Source organism: Vicugna pacos, chromosome 22, assembly GCF_048564905.1.
Source record: "Vicugna pacos chromosome 22, VicPac4, whole genome shotgun sequence".
Classification (NCBI taxonomy): Eukaryota; Metazoa; Chordata; class Mammalia; order Artiodactyla; family Camelidae; genus Vicugna; species Vicugna pacos.
This window is the reverse complement of record NC_133008.1, coordinates 25,183,065-25,201,689: the sequence shown is the minus strand read 5'-3', so window position 1 is coordinate 25,201,689 and position 18,625 is coordinate 25,183,065. Positions and strand designations below refer to the sequence as shown.

Below are 18,625 nucleotides of genomic sequence, written 5' to 3'. Positions count from 1 at the left end.
CAGCAGGGTCCCTGATTGGACAGCTCTCAAGGCCCCGCCCCCGCCCCCCCCCGCCGCCGCGGTAGCGCGGGCCGGAGTTTGTCCCAGCTGGGGATATTTGTATTTGATTAGAATTCGTTCTCTACCCTTGATAGCAAGCTGCAGCACCTTCTGAAAGCGGGAAAAAAGTGTGTACATGGAATTCAAGTGCCAGTTTCCAAATGGAGGGACGCCCTAGTCCAGAGCAAGAGAAGCACCCAGGCCGGGCCAGACTAGAACTAGAACAGTCAGGGTCTTGGTATAATACTTCGAGGCTACCTACTCATGGAACTGTGACCCTTGCTTATAAACTTAAAAATTATCTGACCATTTTCATCCTTCACCGTTGACAGCGTTGAGGCTTCCACCCATTCCTTCCCTACCCCCACACATTTGTTACTTTAGATAAAGATCCCATGGCCTCGAGAGAACTTGGCTCTGCTGAAAGTTTGAACACACAGCCCTATCCTGAGCATGCAGGCTCTTCTCAGACCAACCACAAGCTATCAAGTGTGTTCAATAAAACTCTTAAACACTGCAAGGAAATTTACATCAGTTTTTTAGTGTTTCCCTAGAGAACTTTGAAATGCAAACAGCTAGAATATCCCTAAGGCAATCGAATTCTTATTTTTACTGCTATAAAATAAAGAAATAAAATTTATGCAAATTTGGGATGTACCTGGAAACTCTTAATATACTTATTTATTTGAACAGATTTATTGAGACATAATACACATATTATACAGTGGACTGCTTTAAAGCTTACAATTCAATGGGTTTTGTTTGTTTTTTTTTTAATTTCCAGCAGCTACTTTAGAAGATCAAGCATCTGCTGAGGACCCTGACCACGTCCAAGGTGCCCACCTCTGCACCCCTCTGTTTGGCCTGGGTTGGTCCCTGCCAGTGGAGGAAGGCTTACAAAGTTTTGGGAGGAGTGTCCAAAAACAAGCCCCAGTGTAACTGCAGTTGGACATTGGAGGCCCTCTCTGGGCCTCCCTGTCCCTTCTTCGGAAAGAGAAAATTTTCTGGACGCACATCTGGCAGCAGTGCCCGGCACAATCTTGGCCTCAAGACGGGGACCTAGAATAATTCTCAGGAGGCACGCCCAACAACCGGACACCAGGTGGGAATGCAGCCGAGCACAGGGCGCCATACCCTGATCACCTGGTGGAGGGGACCTCCGTGTGCAGTCAGCTCACCTGGGCAGTTCCCAGATGCCACTCTCCTCTACACTGCAGTGACAATATCAGAGGAGCCTGTTCGGAGGTGGAGTGTGTGGCAGCGCTGCCAGGTTGATGGAACTTGTCCTTGGGCTTGGCTGTTGGGAGTCCATCCCACGCCCGCTGCAGCGGAGCTCCGAGGATGATAAAAAAAGCGGCCACCAGATGGCGCCCGACAACTGGCCTGGACACTGCCCCCACCCCTTCTCACGCCACCTCTTCTGGGTCTCACTCGAACAGTGTACCTCCCTCGGCCCCCAGCAGCCCAGGGTGGCCTGCTGGGCCCGGAGCACCGTCCACAGAACTCCTTGGGTGGCCAGTGCTGTTCTCAGCCCCCAAGGAGGACTTAGACATTTTTCAGGAGGCACCCCCAATGACCCGGACTCACAGGGACAGGTGGCTGCTGAGGCTGCACAGAAGGCTCCCAGGCCATCTCAGTTTAATCTCCTCCTCCCAAGAGGGGTTAAATTTTCAGGAAGCACATCTGGTGACCCATCCCCACACAGGACTTCCCCCCAAGCCCTGGCTACCCTCGAAGGTGGTCCCTAGCCTGGTCACTGCCTCACTAGAGAGGAGTTGGAAACATTTTCCAGAAGCATATGTGATGAATAGGGCCCACCTGTGAGCATGGGTGGGGCCAGAACACCCTCCCTGAGGCTTCCCTGGGTGGCTAGGACCAGTAGCTCCTACGGGGGGAGATTGAGAAAAATAGGGGGGAGGAGCAGATCTAGCAACTGGGCCACCCAGGTGTCTACAGGTAGCACTGGGGAGCCCTCTAAGCCCAGGCCAGTGGCCCTCACCCAGAGGGGGACTCAGAAACTCGAGAGGCACAGTGCCAACAGTCCTGTCTGGGTGCCTGCCTCTGGATGACTTCCTGGCCCCACCAACAAAGGGGGCACCTCTGAAAATGAGGCCCATAGGCACAATGATAGTGGGCCTCTGGCACCCCCCTCAGCCTCCACGGCTGTCCCAGCTGGTCCAGCCTTCTCAAGGGGATTTAGAAACATTTCTGGGAGTGCCTTCAGTGACCAGACCTTAAGCGGGTCACTGGGTGGACCTGCGGCACCCTCCCTGCTTGGCCCAGGCACATCCTCAGTCCAGGCCCAACATAAGCCGTAGGCATTCCTACCCAGCCTGGGTCGGCACTAGCCTAGTGAGGAGGACTTAGAAATCTTTTCAGGAGGCAATCTTAAAGGCTGGCACTGAAGCAGGGCCACCATGGGCCTGGGTGACTTCACCTAGCCTCTCTGCCAGTCTAGGCCGGTGCCCCTGCTCAGGGTAGAATGCATTGACCAGGGCACAAAAGGATGGCAGCCAGGCCACGGTCACACTTCCCAGGACATGCTGGCCCATCCAGTCCTGTCCATACCACCAGAGAGAACTAGAAACATTTTTGCCAGGCACTTCCTAAGACAGAGACTCACACAAAACCATTGGCATGCCGAGGTCCCAACCCAGAACTCCCTAGCGGGCCCGGAGCCTGTCCACAATGGACCAGGATTTAGAAATGTTTGAGGGGGACGCTTCTGCCAACAGGGACCCACTCTGGACAGCAACCAGATTGTCATGCCCTTGGGCCTCCATGTCTGGCCAGGCTGGTCCTGGCCTCCACAGAAAGTCACATAAACTTTTCAGGTGTCCCAATAACTGAGATCCAAGACTGACAGCACCTGAGCCTGTGGGTGGGCCAAGTTGTCCAGCCCAGGCCAGTGCCTCCCCTTTGGATGAGGACATGGATGTTTTCAGGAGGCACCAGCAAGTGTCATGAATCCAATACTGGGACCTGTGCAGAACCACAGCCTGGCCTGGGTGCCCACCCTGAGTCTCTCTGGCTAGCCTGTCCCCACTACCAAGGACACCTTAGAGAGGTTTATAGGAATGCACCGGTATTGTGCTCCATGCAGGATGGAGGAAGGATCCAGGACCACCTCCAGGGGTCTCCTTGGACAATGCCCAGGATTTGGATATATTTTCAGAAAGCACATGGATGACCGGACATGAGATGCCATCCCTGGGGCACACTGCTTGGCCCAGCCCGATCCCTGCCACCAGAGGAAAACTCAAAAGCAATTTTGGTGGGCACCTATGTTGGGGCCCAAAGGACAGCAGATGGCACTGGGGCACGTGCCCCAGACTACCCTGCCTGGCTCTGCTGCCTTCCCCTTTTGGAAGGAAACTTAAAAGTTTGAGGCAGATACATCCAGTGATTGGACCCCATGCAGGATGGCAGCTAGACTGGGGGGCCCTCCTTGGGCCTCTCTGGTCTATCATTTTAGGGGGAGACTTAGAAAACTTTTCAAGAGGCACATCCAACACCTAGACCATCTGTGATCTGCCTAGGGGTTCTAAGCTGGCCCAGGCTCATGCATGTTCCCCATCAAGGGAGACTTACAAATATTTTCTGGAGACACCTCTAACAATCAGGGGCCCAAGCATCCAAACACTGGTCCCCACAGGGCCTGCAGGTGGGCTTGGCATGCCCTCCTCGCCCCCATACGACTTCAAAGGACCCATACCAGACTCTGCCAACTGGAGGATAGGCCACCTCCTTTCAACCCTAAATCTCAGGTTTCATCCCAAGATCTCCTGCCTCTGTAAGACTTAAGAACATACTAGGACATGGCAGCCCCTCTGTCTGTCTCCTGGGAGGCCCACAGCTCCAGCCTTTCTGTCCAAGATCCAGCTTTGGGTAATTCCACCTCCACCCCCAGGACCTCCCAGATTCCTTGCCCTCAGGGCCCCAAGACAGAGTCTGGAAGGCCCCAAGGTATGTCTGGCTTTCCCAGCCCAGGTCCAGCACAAGCCTGCCCTCGATGGCTTCTCAAACAGCTGTGTCACAGCCTGAGTAGACAAAGGAGTGAAGCAGGAGTGGAGAACAAACTGGTGAGTGAGGTGGGGTATGAACAGCGTAGACCCTGGGGTGAGGATTCAGGCCTGCAAGGCCTCAGGTCAAGGGTCAGCTAGGGTTTGCTGACCTTTCTGGGTCATAAATTCCATTGAAAAATGAAAACCCACACTCAGTAACACCTTAACCTGAGTCTTGGTAGGGGCATTTTAATGGCTTTTGTTAGTGGTAGCAACAGCATCAAGAGAAGGGGTAGAGTTTGTGCCACCCCTGGAGGAGTAGGCTCAGGCTCAGAAGGGGGCACCTTGTCCCCGGCGGGTCTAGCGGTCCTCTTTCCATTGGACTGAGGCCAAGAAGGTACGGATTTCCATGGGCTGCAGTGTGATGTTGGCAGAGACCAGCCAGTGGGGAGAACGATGGGGTGTGGGGCCTGGGGAGGTAGAAGGGAGGAGTGAGGGTTGCAGACTTCCTCTGCCTTAATATCCCATGCCACCCCACACCACTGCCATTCTCTCTCCCCTTGGCCTGAACACAGACACACCGCCTTTAATCTGTCCCCAGGGCCTCACTCCCAGACCCTTCCACTGCCTCCCAGGGCCTAGACACCACCCCCAGATCCCAAATCCCTCTCCCATGCTTGACCACCATCCTCACATCCACAAGTCTCGCCCCAAAGACCATCAAGCCAACCCCTGCCCCCAGAGCTAGACACCCACGGAGACTCTCAAATCTTGTTCTTGGGACTGAACTCCATCTTCAAACCCTCAAGTCCTACCACCAGTTTGCTGGACCCACTTCTGATCCTTAAACCCCTAATTTGGATCTGAACACCGACTCAGGCGCTTGAGCTCTATACCTCGTCCTGGTCAACATTCCCACGCCTCCCACACGGCCCCCGTCTCCAGGCAGGTCCCCACCCGTGTTCGGTGTCCACCGGAGCCTGTTGGCGTGGGCCCGTAACTGGTTGGCCGCCAGCGTGGTTTCCTGCAGGTTGGTGATGGTGAAAGTGGAGAACAGGTCCTGCGGGCAGTGGATGGGCGGGCTGAGTTAGGACAAAGCGGGTTTCCCGTCTCGCCTCTCTCCTTTCTTCTTCCCGCCTCTGCCCTCCTCACCGTCAAGTCCAAGGTCACCGGGGAGCTCAGGCAGCGACCAGAGTCCTCTCCTACGGCGAACTGGTGCTCTAAGCGCAGCAGCACCGTATTCGGACCCCAGCGGGCCAACGTGAGTAGATGCACAGAGGGTGGCAGCTCTCGGCGTAGCCCCGAGAACTGCGGAAGAGGAGGGGGGACTGAGTCGGGAGGGCCGGGCCTTGGACACGGTCAGGGGGCGGGGCAGGAAGGGGAGGACCGAGCCAATGAGGGGGCGGGGCCAGGCTTGGGGCGGGACTGATCTGGCCGGAGACCAGCGTTAAAGCCGGGAAGAAGCAGGCAGGGTGATGGGCGGGGCAGGACCAAGGCTGGAGGAGGTGAGCAGGCGAGAGAGCGCGGCGGAGGCTGCCTGGATGACCGGCTGAGCTAAGCGTACAGCACTAGCTTACGTCCTCCCCAGGACGGGTCAGGGGCGGGCGAGGTGGTTACCGGTTAAACCTAGAAAAACCTGCCCATAACCCTGCCTTCCCCCCAACCCCCTCCGCCAGGCTTCGTTCAGGTCCCCTTTCTGCGGGCCCCACGCCCCTCACCTGCGTGCGTGGCGCAACTTCGGGGTGGTAGGGGGCGCCGCCACCCCAGGCCAGCACCACTTGCGGGGCCAGGACTTCCTTCTCCGCCTGCAACCGGTGCCCGGCGGCCGCGGACTGGGCCTTGTCCAGCAGCACCAGGTGGCGCCCTCGCACCCACAGCCCAGACCCCGCCTCCAGCAGCGGCTCCCCTACTCCGCGTGCATCGTCTTTCAGCAGCCTTCGGTGCACCTGCGGGGAGAGTGGCCAGGAGAGGGTGAGGGTTCCCTCTAGCCAATTTCTAGGGCAGAAATTGGGTAAAACTATGTGAGAATTTCAAGAAAAACTCAAGATTGGGAGGAACAGATGAGGACGAAGATCTGGTAGGGGGTCCTCAGTAGAAGTGGGGGTCCGACCTAACAAGGGACTAGGACAGAGGGAGGTAAGTGTCTAACGGGGACGTGGATAGGGCAAGTCAGGGCCTGGAGGGGAGGCTTGGGTAAGGATTGGATTAAAGCACGGAGTAAACCTCTCACATAGGAATGGAGGTCTCAGCTTAGTGGGGAACCACAAACAGAGGGGTGCACCTAGCAACAGAAACTGGCTTCAAGGTCCTGCAGGGGGAACTGGTAGGGGAACCCTGGCTTAGATGGGGCCCGGGCCACTCACCATGAGCTCTAAGGAGCCGTCACTCAGGCTACTGCCCCCCTGGGAGCGGTCAGTCAGCACAGTCAGCTGCTTGTGCCCATCCTGGTGGGGGAGGGGTGAGTGAGACGCTGCACTGCCGACTAGCCTGAGTCCCCAGGTAGGCCCCACAAGGATGGTGGAGACTGCTGAGGACAGCTGGGTGATGTTAAGAATTAGAGATGACCCCCCACTCCTAAAGGGGTGTCAGGAAGAGGTGGGGAGCACAACGAGGGATGGGTACCGTGATGTAAATGCGGCTGTTGACTGGATAGTAGTTTCCCGCCACCGGCTCAGTCTGATTCAGGTTCCAGGTGGGTCGATAATCCCGCCTGGGGTGGGGGGGGTTGATCAGGCCCAGGGTCAGGTCACTTGCTCTTCACTCCCCCTTCATCCTCCCACACTCCTTAGGATCAGCAGATGCCCCACCAGCCCTGGGCCCCAGCACACCTCAGACCACCCCTCGGTGCCCCCAGTCACCCCACCTCCTCTCCAGGATCTCCCGGCCGTTGCTGTCTGTGTAGAAGAGTCCTTTTGTCTCCAGCGCAGTGTCAAAGCGACTAATGACCTCCTTCCCCCAGTCATCACTGTACCCAACAGGATGGTAAGGTTGTAAGCCTCACCTGAACTCCACTCTGCCCTTCCCCTGGCCCCTAGTCCCAGCCTGCACCACTCACCCTACAGGTATTGGCCCCACTGTCCACTCCAGCTCCAGGTGCCGCTGTCCTGGGTACAGGCGGACCACCTGGGAACACCACGCTGAGAAGTTCTGGTGCACTTCCTGCACCAAGGCTGTCTGTGGGCACATAGGGGTGGAGGGCAGGTGTAAGCCCACACCTGAGCAGAGGTGAGCCCTGAAAACATCCACCCCTACCACTGGCTCTCCCACTGGCTCAAATGCAAATGTGATGGCTGGAGCTTGAGCAGCCATTTTGGGTCATGAGGTGGAAGCTGAATACTGAGGAAGACAGAGCAATAAGCTAGAAGGGGCCTAGATGAATAATGAATCACCCCACCTGCCCAGACTTTCTGTTAGATAGAAAGAAACTTCCATCTTGTTTTAGGCACAGTTAATTTGGGCAACTGTTACAGTAGGTAAAACTATGTCCAAATACAGTGACCCAGGTATGCAGGAGTTCACCTCAAGAGAATCATGTGAGGCCTGCCATTACCTTCTCCATTTCCTCCCTAAGAGGAAACATCAACAAGAAGCCCCAGGAAACCCCACAAGTGTGAGCCCCTATTCCCAACCCTGAAGCACCATCAGATACCCACCCTAAGTGAGACTCACCCAAGCCCTAAGCAAGTGTGAACTCTCGAATATCCACCCTGATAAAATCCCCTCCTACCACAGATCCTTGGTGAAATCTTCAAGCAGTTACACCTGGCTCTCCCCATTCATGGGCCAAATGGGAACACCCCACCCCCAATTTCAAAAGCCATGTATACTCTTAACACTCACTACAGATGTGAATGCCTTTCTGTGTGCTTCCATGGTGTGACTGTCACACAACCAGCTATGAATATCAGCCCTGTGGAAGGATCCTCAGAAAATTCCCCTGAAGTGTTTGCTTTCTTTTGCTGGTTTTTTGTTTTGTTTTGTTTTTTAAATGGAAGTACTGGGAACTGAACCCAGGACCTTGTGCATGCTAAGCATGCACTTTACCGCTGAGCTATTTCCCTCCCCTGCCCCTTTTTCTTTGTTTTTTTGTTTTTCTTTTGGGGGGGGCTTGGGCTTTTATTTTTATTCCTTTTTTTTTTAATGGAGGTACTAGGGATTGGACACAGGACCTCATGCATGCTGGACATGCACTCTACCACAAAGCTATACCTTCCCCCCTTAGCCTTCTTATCTGTTGTAGATGTAAATCCTCCTCCTCACCCTATATATGGCACACCATCCTCCCCACACACACCCCAACATGTGCCATCCCCAAATGTCCACTCATTAGTCTTGGCCCCTGACCTTCACAAGGTGGGTTTGAGCCCAGCCGCTCACAAGCAGTGGTTTCTGTCGGCTGGGTCTGAAGATGTAGGCCCCTGAGGCCTGGGAGCTTTGGTTGTCACCCATACTGGCGTTGTACCTGGGGCCAGGGCAGGTGAGAGTCAGATAAGGGCCCCCAGCTCCACTCATGCCCCCTCCTTGGCCTGGTGGTCCTCCCTCACCAGTAGAAGGCTTGGTGAATGGGCAGCACGAGGTTCTGGTCCAAGTTCTCCATCTCCACCAAGAGCCCTGTGTCAGGGTCAAACTTAGCCCTGATGTGCTGAGCAGAAAAATGTGGACAGACATTAATGACCATCACTTCAGTGAACAGCAGCCTCATCCTTCCTGGGGCTCAGGAGAAAACCCTGGAGTCACCTACCCTTCCCTCCTCTCTCTCACTCCTCACACCTGATTCTATTAGCAAATCCTAACAGCTCCACTTTCTACCTTATCCTCAATCTGATCACTTCTCACTACCTCCATGGTCTTCTCGGGCCAGTGCAGCCAGCCCCTTCAGGGTCTCCCGCCTCCCATGCTCGAGCCCCAGTCCTTTCCCCCACAACCGCCAGAGGGCGCCTGCAACACCAGACGTGAGATCGTAGCCTATCTGCTCTGAATCGGGGCTGCTTTTGCGATGGACAGAGGAACCACAGTGCCAGAATTCACAAGACGTTCAGGGCCCATGGAAATGTATAAATCTCAGTTTCTTTTATGATCAGAAGAAAACTTGAAAGAAATAATAATGAATATATTATCGTGACGCCTGAGTGGTTCATGGTGTTTATACACATACCATCATGAAATATATTTTTTAACATTTTTTTATGGAAGGAGAGACCCAAAAAGGCCAAAGTGCTAGGGTCCACAACAGTCTTAATGCAACCCTCTTTCCCCCGTGGTTCCTTCGCAATAAACCAGAGTCCTCCCCTAGGCCCTAAAGGCCCCCATAGTCTGACCTGCCACCTCCCCTCAACACCGTGCTTCAGCCACACTGGGTTCTCCAAACACCCAACACCCTCCCACTTGAGGGCTTTTGTATCTGCTGCTCCTTGTCTGCTTGGATCCCTCTTCCCCTAAATGGCCACACGGCTCCCTTCTTCAAGTCTCTGACATGCCTCCTTTAATTTGCACACCCCTCCCTCCATCAGCTTTGATATATCTGGCGGGTGTCACCCATGATGACACTGGGTCTTCACAACAGCCCTGCAAGAGGACACTGAGGCTCAAAGGAAGGCAGTCACTGACTTGAGGACACCCAGTGGGGGACTGATGACCTTAGGCCATGAACTTAAGACCCACTGACCCAGAGTCCGTGCAGCTCACTGCTACACCTCAAATTTGCCACCCAGGCATGGAAGGGGATCTGAATGGGGTCTCACCTCATTCTGGATGACCAAGACGCGGGACGAGGGCTTCTGGAATATGGGATGGAGGTTGTGGGCCTGGGGCCTTTGGCCAGGCACCTGGGTTACTGAGTAGATGCTGAAGCCCAGGGCAGGCACTGAGGCTGAGAAAAGCAGCTCCTGACTGTCTGAGCTGGGAAGCGTCACCACCTCGGATGAGGGAGGAAGGAAACCAAGTCAAGCAGCTGTGAGTACACATATAAAGCCACACATACAGGGACAGGTCAAACTTGAGGAAGGGAAAGAGTCCCGGGATGGGGAGAAAAAAATTAGGTGTTGGGCAGGGGGGATGGGGGCGTCAGAAATTCTAAGTTAAAGATTGCAAAGATTCATAAGGTGGAAAAAACCCACTAGGAGGGTGGGGCTACTGTGGGAGGGGGAAGAAGTGAGGGAGTAAGTGTGGGAAGAAATCCTTGAGACAGGGGAGGGTGGGAAAGACAGATTCTTGGGGGAAGAAAAGGTTGGTGGGAAGACGCCTTCCAGGATAAGGGGAAATTTTTTCATGGGTCGATATCAGAAAGGGGAAAGTACTCATGGGAGGGGGTATGTTCCCAAGGGGGTGTGATATTAAGGGGCAGAGGGGGAAGACATCAAGAGGAAGAGACAGTAATGGGCAGAAGGTATTCATGGAGGGGGGAGGTATCCATGAAGGCGGGGTACCCGAGACAGAGGAGGAAGGAGGTATCCATGGAGGAAGTGTCCATGGGGAGAAGGGAGAAATGCCCATAGCAGGAGGTTTTGGGGGTGGGGGGGATGGTATTCCTCGAATTTGTCGAATGGGCTCACATCGCTGGGCACAGTTGTGCCATTGGGGTCCCTCACGAGGAAAACGTGTTTGCTGACAGGCAGCCGCACCATCCAATCCACTTTCCGTCCCAGTGGGTTATAAATGGTCACCTGGAACTGGGGTGGGAGGGTCAAAGCAGGCATGGGTCACAGCAGACCTTCTGCAAACCCACCCACCATGTGCGGCAACGTCCCTGGGTATTCAAGCCCCTCGAGTGGTGCACTGGTCTCCGTCCTGCCCCAACTTCACTGCACCCCTAGTGATCTCGCTCCAGAGGGATCAGCAACCGGCTGAGCCCCTCAGGAGCCCATCAGCCCCGCCTCCTTTTAGCCCTAGCTAGAGGTTTCTCCGGCTCTCGTCCCACCCACCGACCATGGAACCTGCCTCCGGCCCCACCCCTCCCGCTCCAGGCCGGCTCACGCTCTTCGCTGTCTGGCTCAGAGGACACACGCTGATGTTGAGCTCGCGGCAGAACGTGAAGTCCTCCTTGAAGCCGCTGAGCTGCGCCAGCGCATTGCTCAGAAGAACCTGGGGAGGCGCATAAAGTAAAAGGTCTGCTCAGGAAGCCCAAGAGGGTCCCCAACCTCTCCCCTGCCAGTCCCTGCCCCTCCCACCACAGGCCCCGCCCCGTCCCTTCTCCTCCCCCTCCCACAATCCCCGCCCTACGAGCCCTTCTAAACAGTCTTCAACCACGCCCCTTATTGTCCCCGCCCCCTATTTTTCCAGGACCCGCCCCTTCCTGTCTCTCCCTCTCCCAGGCTCCGCCCCACACCTCGCAGGGCGCCCAGCCTGCCGCAAGTTGGCGCGCGTAGTCGTTGGCCACATGCTGCCGGGAGGTGCCGCTGACCGCGTCGTGGTGCTGGAGCACGGCCATCGCCTCATCTGTAGGCAGATGGTGAGCCCAGTGGGGGTCTCCACAGCACTCTCGGCCCGGACCCCAAGGAGACGCGAAAAGTCACGTGCGGACAGGCTAGGTTCTTAGGGGCTTTAAGAAGGGACTCAAGGGGGCGGCCGAGGCCAGGAGTCCAACTTCAGCCCACCACCCCCCCATCCCCTCACGGGCTGGACACCTACTGAGGGGTACACTGTCTCCATAGCCGTATGGTCCCACGTTGGCTGCCGGACCCGCCAGCACCTCCAGCTGGTTGCACACCTGTAGGGCAGGGGGTTTGTTGAGGCACAGGACCTGGCGAGGCCCGTGGGCCACCCCCTCGAACCTGGCACCCACCTACCTGCAGGAAGTTGTAGCTGAGGCGCTCGTAACGTTTGAGGGCGGGCCGACTGGAAAAGAAGCCAGTCCAGAACATGTGGGGCCCATCAGCATAGGGGAAGAAGTCATCCTCTTTCACCGACCTGCAGCAGCAGAGGCATTGAGGGCAGGGTCACGACCCACAGGGCTTACCACCCCCCCAAACCCCCCAGTTTCCCCCAAATACCAGGTGAGGTTGGCCTTGTTCAGCTCCCAGAGGTAACAGGCGGGAGTAGAGTAGAGAACATTGACGCGGCTCCCGTTGGCCTGCTGCTGCAGGGAGGGGTGTGTGTGTGAGCCCTCAGGAGTCCATACCTTCCTGGCGGCCCACAGGTGTACACACACATAGTCATACACATGTGCACACTTTCATGCATCTGTGGGGCTCAGATTGCCTTAAGACACAATTTGAGTGCAAACCAACAGCCAAGTGTGAAAATGAATGTTGGCGAAAGCTAAATATGACCAGCCTGGAAAGAGTTTCAGGGATGCAAGAATAAATCTGAGATTTTACTAAAATTTTTATTAATTCCAATTTTATTAAAAATTTTCATGGAAAAACTGAATATGATGTTATAAGGGAGGAATAATTTCTCAGCACTGTAAGGTTATTGCCAAATGACACAACTGTTATAATGAATGGAGGCTCTTTCAACTGAGGAGGTTGAGGAACAAGGTGACATCTGAGTCAAAGGATGTTTGTTCTGCTCGAGTTGCGTCCCCTGTGCCTCATTTAAGAGGTGTTCAACAAACACTTGAATGACCCAGAGAATATTATACTTAGTGAAGTAAATCAGACACAGAAAGATAGATGCCACATATCACTTATATGTGGAATTAAAAAAAATACAAATGAATCTACATACAAAACAGACTCAGAGAGAACAGACATAGAGAACAAACATGGTTACCAAAGGGGAAAGGGTCAGGAGAGGGATAAATTAGGAGTATCAGATTAACAGACAGAAACTACTATACATAAAATAGGTAAGTAACAAGGATTTACTCTATAGCACAGGGAGCTATATTGAATATCTTATAATAACCTACAATGGAAAAGAATCAAATATATATATATATATATAACTGAATCATGTTGCTGTACACCTGAAACTAACACAATACTCTAAATCACCTACACTTCAGTTAAAAAATAAGTAAAACAATCACTTGAGTGAATGAAAGGAAGTGCATAGGACTACATGCCTTTTTGTGCAAACACACATCTACACCCCTAAACACACTCGTATACACATTTACACACATATATACACACACACACTGTATTCACTCAGCAAACAATTACTTGATTCTTCAGTATGCTTAGGATTGTGGACACAATCCACAAGCAGAGGCCAGCCCTGCTCTCATGGAATTCACAACCAAGTGCAGAGGAGAGAGACTGAACAGGTAGTCAGTTGGCTACAGTCAGCCTAGAAGTATCATCATAGGTATTTGTGGGGACTGTTGTGAGCGGGAGAAAAGAGCAAGAGCTCTGGCTGGGGCCTGGTGAAGGCTTCCTGGAGAAGAAGACATTGCAGCTGGGGTCTTAAAGGAGAAGCAGAAGGTTTCCAGCCCCCAAGTAATAATAATAAACAACTATAACACTTACTATCTACCTGGCACTGTTCTACTGATCTGTGCAAACAAACTCATTAAACTTTCATCAATAGCCCTCTCAGGTGGGAACCACCATTCTGCCCATTTCCTAGGTAAGAAAATTAAGGTACTGAGTGCTTAAGAACATTCCTCAAAGTGACGGAGCCGGTAAGTGGCAAAGCCAGGATTTGAACCGAGGAACTCCACTTCCAGTAAAATAAAGTGGGGGAAGGAGCAGGCAGGAGAAAACCTAGAGAGGGTGACCTCCTGGCAGCCCAGGAATGTGGTATTTGCAGGAGGAAGTGGCCAAGGTGTTGAAGCTTCCTCAGGGACCAGGGACTTGGGGAGGACTGGGAAATGTCTTCTGGAAGGCACTTGGTGATGTTACTGAGAGCTGGTTTTGGTGAAACAGTAGGTCAGGGAGCAAGTGGAAGGTGAGGACATAGAGATGATGCCAGGAGGCAGCTCTGGGGATGGAACTGATGGGAGAGGGGAGACACGGTTCCATGCTGATGGGAGAGTGACTGCCGGCCCACATGGCCACAGGCAACTTACAGGGGCCACATCAACAAGTCCGCAGTAGGCAGAATAACAGTCACCCAAAGATACCCATGTCCTAATCCCCAGAACCTGTGCCTATGTTAGGTTACACAGAACAAGGGAATTAAGACTGCAGAATGAAGGCTGCTAATCAACTGACCTTAAACTAGATTATCCTGGATTATTTTGTGGGTCCAGTGTAATCACAAGGGTCTCTAAAAGTTGAAGAGGGAGGTAGAAGATATGCGAGTGAGACAAAGAGATGTGACAAGAGAGGCAGGCTCAGAAAGCTGCTACGTTTTTGTCTTTGAAGACAGAGGATGGGGCCATGAGCCAAGGAATGTGGGCAGCCTCTAGAAGCTAGACCAGGCAAGGTGACTTTCCCCTAGGACTTTCAGAAGGAACGCAGCCCTGCTGACAAGATATCTTGATAGCCCAGTGAGACCTATGTCAGACTTCTGACCTAGAGAACTGTAAGATAATCTGATTTCTGTTGTTTTAAGCCACTACATTTATGGTAACTTGTTGAAGTAGCAATAGAAAACTAAGATAGCATCCACAGATGGTGTATGTGGCCCAAGCACACGTGCCCATGGGGTGGGGACACTCACCTGGGCGTTGACCAGCTGGATGAGCTTGTCAAGGTTCTTGAACCACATGTTGGCATTCTCATATTGGAAGTCCGAGCCCATGGTCATCACAATGTGGTTGGTGCGGTAGGACTGGCTCTGCAGGTGAGATGGGGGTGTCCTCAAGCCAGGGTGTCCTGGGCCAACCCTGTGGACAGCTGTGTCTTGGTCGATATGTGGTCAAGAGTGTGAGTACACAGAGGGGAGGATCTAGCTCAGTGGTAGAGGGCGTACTTAGCATGCACGAGGTCCTGGGTTCAATCCCCAGTACCTCCATTAAATAAATAAATAAACCTAATTAACTCCCCTACCACCAAAAAAAAAAAAAAAAGAAAGTGTGGGTGCACAGAGTCCTGAGGGGCAGGAGTGGAATTGTGTCACGTAGGAGCAGAGGGACACACAGGAAAATAACTACAAGCTGTTGAGTAATTAATTCTCTTGGGCCTACCATGCCATGCTGTCTCCTGATCATGGTGGTTGTGTGGGGTGGCAAAGGGGTCAGCATTTCTAATCGAAATGCACACAAATCCAGGAGGAGGGCCTGGTGGTGGTGAATGGAATACTCCCTTCCTCAGAGGGGAATGCTGGGCCGAGGGAAGGGCCTGGTGCATGTATACCAGGTTCTGGACATTGGGGTTACCTGGTTAGTGGCCAACTGCAGGAAGTATTGGACCAGCTCCTTGGCGTTGTACTCAGGGCTGCTCGGGTCCTCCACAAAGGGGGTGTCGGCACACAGTACGTCCCAGCACAGTTTCTCCGGCGGGTTGTAATTGTTGGGGAGCACACCTGCAAACCCGCATCAGGCTCAGGGGTGACCCCACACCCCAAACCTGCCAGCCCTACCAGGGATGGACTTCAGAATTTGTGGGGCCCAGCGCAAAGTGCAAATACAAAGCCCTTGTTCATAAATGATTAAGAATTTCACGACAATGGCAGCAGACTATAAAAACAAGCCCAGGGCCCTTCTGAGCCTGGGGCTGGCCCTGTCCCCCCCCACGCCACCCCCTTACTGGTGAAGAGGTCGGCGGCAGGGGGCTTCAGGCTGGCACTAGCCCGCCACACCTGCTCCATCTCTAGGTTCTTCTTCCGCACCTTCTTGTCTTGATAATCCAGGCGCCCAAAGAAGAAGCCGTCAAAGCCCATCTAGAGGAGGGGCGGGATGAGGAGTGGGATTGGAGAGCAGGAGAGGGCAGGATGAGTAAGTGCCCAGCCTCTCATCACACACCGCCAGCCCCTCATCACCAACCTCATCACCAACCGCCAGCCCCCTCAGAGCACAGGTAGAAAAACCGGATCTGAAACTAGGGAAGCCCTCCGGTTCATTCCGAAGTTCGTGGAAGGGTTAGAAGCACTATGGGTGAGCCAGGAGGGGGCGGGTCCCACATTAGAACCCACCTCCACTTCCCCTTGCCCCTTCCACAGCCTAAGCATGGGAAAGGGTTGGGGTCACCGCACAGGTAACGAAGCTGGCTGAGAAACAGCAGACCTTTACCTGCCACCCAGCTTGGGGAGGAGCAGGGATCATAACAAACGGGGTGGGGTCAAGGGAGAGGGAGGGGCCAACTGGAGGCGAGGTAGGGTCATCCTAGGCTGGGCACAGCAGGGCCAAGGCCAGAGCCGAAAAGAAATGGAATTCACAGCTCACCCAAGAGGCAGGATCTCAAGGGACCAGAGGGCCAAAGGACAGGGTTTGGTCTATATGAGCTTGCAGAGAAGGGTGGAGATTGAGTGGCCGGGGGAGGAGTCAGAGGGAATTAAGGGGCAGGCCCAAGAGAGTTCAGGGAGGTACCTGTGCGAACAGGGAGGCCTGTTCCCGAGAGTGGCCGAAGGGGTCGATGTGCCAGGCCACACGGGGGCGACCGTCACTGCCAAATGTGTCCTCCAGGAAGCGCAGACCAAGTGTCATCTGGTCGATGATGGCTCCATAGTGGGTGGCTGCCTCATCATTCATCACCCAGCCACCATTGGCAAACTCCAAGCGTCCTGTGCCGGGAGGGGTAAAGTCCAAGCCATTTGTCAGGGCCAGGAATGAGGCTGGGGCTGGTGATGCAGGGAATGAGAAGATGCATGCCCAGGCCTGGGAGAAGAGGGGTCACTCCCAGGCCAGTGTAGAGAGATATGGAACAGAAGGCCTCTCAGCATGGCAGACTTCCCAGAGGACCTACTGGAGGTGGGGCCTTACAGGACGCATAGGAGTTTTCCAAATAAGGGGAAATTTCAGGCAGGTGCAGCCACATACAGGCTGCACATGGCATGATAAAATCTCGGAAGTCAAGGTAGCTGAAAAAGAAGCTGTGCTGGGCTTCCTCTTTTCACTTCCTTAGGCAGACTCACCCTGGCGCACCAGGTTCCGCACGATTTCCTGTGTTGCATTTGTCTGCTGGTGCCACCAACGGGAGAAGAAGGCAATTTCCACATAGATGAAGCGGCGGGTGGGCTCCACCAGCAGGGAAGAGATGACCGAGTCTAGGATGTACTGCACCCCAGCGTGCTGGACGTCATTCTGGACTGTGGGCACAGAAGTCAGGCAGTCAGGGACCAGCAAATCAAGGGGAACATTCCTAGACACAGGAGTCCAAGCTGGGCATTGCCCCCACCCTATCGTCCAGGACCCTGAAAGGATCTGAGGGGCTCAGAGGGGCTCTGGGTGTCCCAGGAGTCAGTCCCCGTCCTCTACTCACTGCCATAAAAGTACTGGTCCACCGTCTTTAGCCAGCCCACATCATCATGTGTGTGGGCCACCAAGTGCACATTCAGCATGTCTGGCTCCACTCTGGGGCATGTCTGCACAGGGACCCCAAACACAAACCCACATACCCTGTCAGTAACCCCAAGGTTAAGAGGCAGGCTCCCGTATGGGGGTTGGGGAGGACATAAGGTAAGTCTTGATCTAGAATCAGGTGACTCAGGTGGAGCCAGGCCCTCTGAGGGAGGACACACATAGCTGTGTCACAGACAACTCCCACCTGGCACAACTTCTCACCTCTCATTCACATCTTGGGGCAATAATAGTAGTAGCTAATGTTTATGAAGCATTTACAAATACCGGGCAGACACCCTGCAGGGTAGGAGCAATATTATTTCCAGTTTTCAGATGACAACAGTGAGGTACAAAGAGATGAAGTGACTTGGCCAAGGTCACGTAGCCAGGAAGTGGGAGCCAGGAAGGAACTTTAAGCAGTTGACTCCCAGCTCTAACAATTTCCCGCCACACATGCAGCTGCTAACCTCACACCCAACCTCACAGGTAAATGCATGCAGGGTCCAAGGAAGCCGACCCACAGAAGCAGACAGGCAGATACAGACCAGCCCCATTCTCAGACACGCACAGCCAGACCTCTCAATGACACAAAGTATGCACTCAGGCCACATTGTCATGTTGGCACCATTCACTAGGCATCCACGAAACAGACCCACCCACACCTCCGGATCCTACTCGGGGCTTCACTCGCGCTAGTGTACATTTCCGCTCGCGGGCCGCACTCACCTGGTATCCCGCGGCCCAAGCGCCGGGCGCTGCCAGTAACAACAAAAAGAGCCAGGAGAGAGGCGGTATTGGTAGCCACGGCGCGCAAGAGCTCGTCCGGGACGCCGCCGCGCCCCGGCCGCCGCCAGCACAGGCCCCCAAAGGCCGCGCGTTGGCGCCCATGGATGGCTCTGCTGCCTCCACACTGCCTCCAGGGGGTTCCCGGGCCCGGCTAGGAGGGGCCAACGCCCCGCCCCCAGAACCCTCTTTGGCCAATGGGCGCTGGTAGGGGCGGGGCTAGGGCGCGGCCTGGAGCATCACGAGGCCCCGGCGGCCGTGCCTCGCGGTACCGCTGGGGGATCTGGGAGGGCAGACAGGCGATAAGGTGCGCCCCACCCTCGGGGTGCGTCCGATTTGGCCAGAGGAACTTTAAGCGTCTAGTCGTCTCATGTGGCCTCTGGATGCCCTATTGTCCCCGTGGGCGTAAAGGTCTCAGATTTCCTACGGGTGCTGGGTTTGCCTTCGAGGTGGAGTATGTCTAGGATCT

General features: G+C 54.4%; 1 protein-coding gene across 2 annotated transcripts; it reads right to left on the bottom strand.

Annotated features, from left to right (window-relative positions):
• Positions 1 to 4,272: 4,272 nt before the first annotated feature.
• MAN2B1 (mannosidase alpha class 2B member 1) lies at positions 4,273 to 18,328 on the bottom strand. Of its 2 annotated transcripts, none has more exons than XM_006206465.4 (24): positions 18,100 to 18,328; positions 17,294 to 17,396; positions 16,947 to 17,120; positions 16,402 to 16,595; positions 15,623 to 15,755; positions 15,253 to 15,398; positions 14,595 to 14,711; positions 12,032 to 12,117; positions 11,828 to 11,948; positions 11,670 to 11,748; positions 11,368 to 11,477; positions 11,016 to 11,123; positions 10,595 to 10,711; positions 9,785 to 9,958; positions 8,588 to 8,685; positions 8,388 to 8,505; positions 7,099 to 7,217; positions 6,907 to 7,008; positions 6,666 to 6,753; positions 6,407 to 6,487; positions 5,762 to 5,989; positions 5,196 to 5,351; positions 5,001 to 5,103; positions 4,273 to 4,513 (listed from the first exon to the last, which is right to left on the bottom strand). In XM_006206465.4, the coding sequence occupies exons 1-24, from the start codon at positions 18,259 to 18,261 to the stop codon at positions 4,404 to 4,406; spliced, it is 3,027 nt and encodes a 1,008-aa protein (XP_006206527.2). In that variant the 5' UTR covers positions 18,262 to 18,328; the 3' UTR covers positions 4,273 to 4,403. The 2 variants fall into 2 exon arrangements, with proteins under 2 accessions (XP_006206527.2, XP_015096490.2); XM_015241004.3 differs by having other exon boundaries at positions 12,032 to 12,114.
• Positions 18,329 to 18,625: the final 297 nt, after the last annotated feature.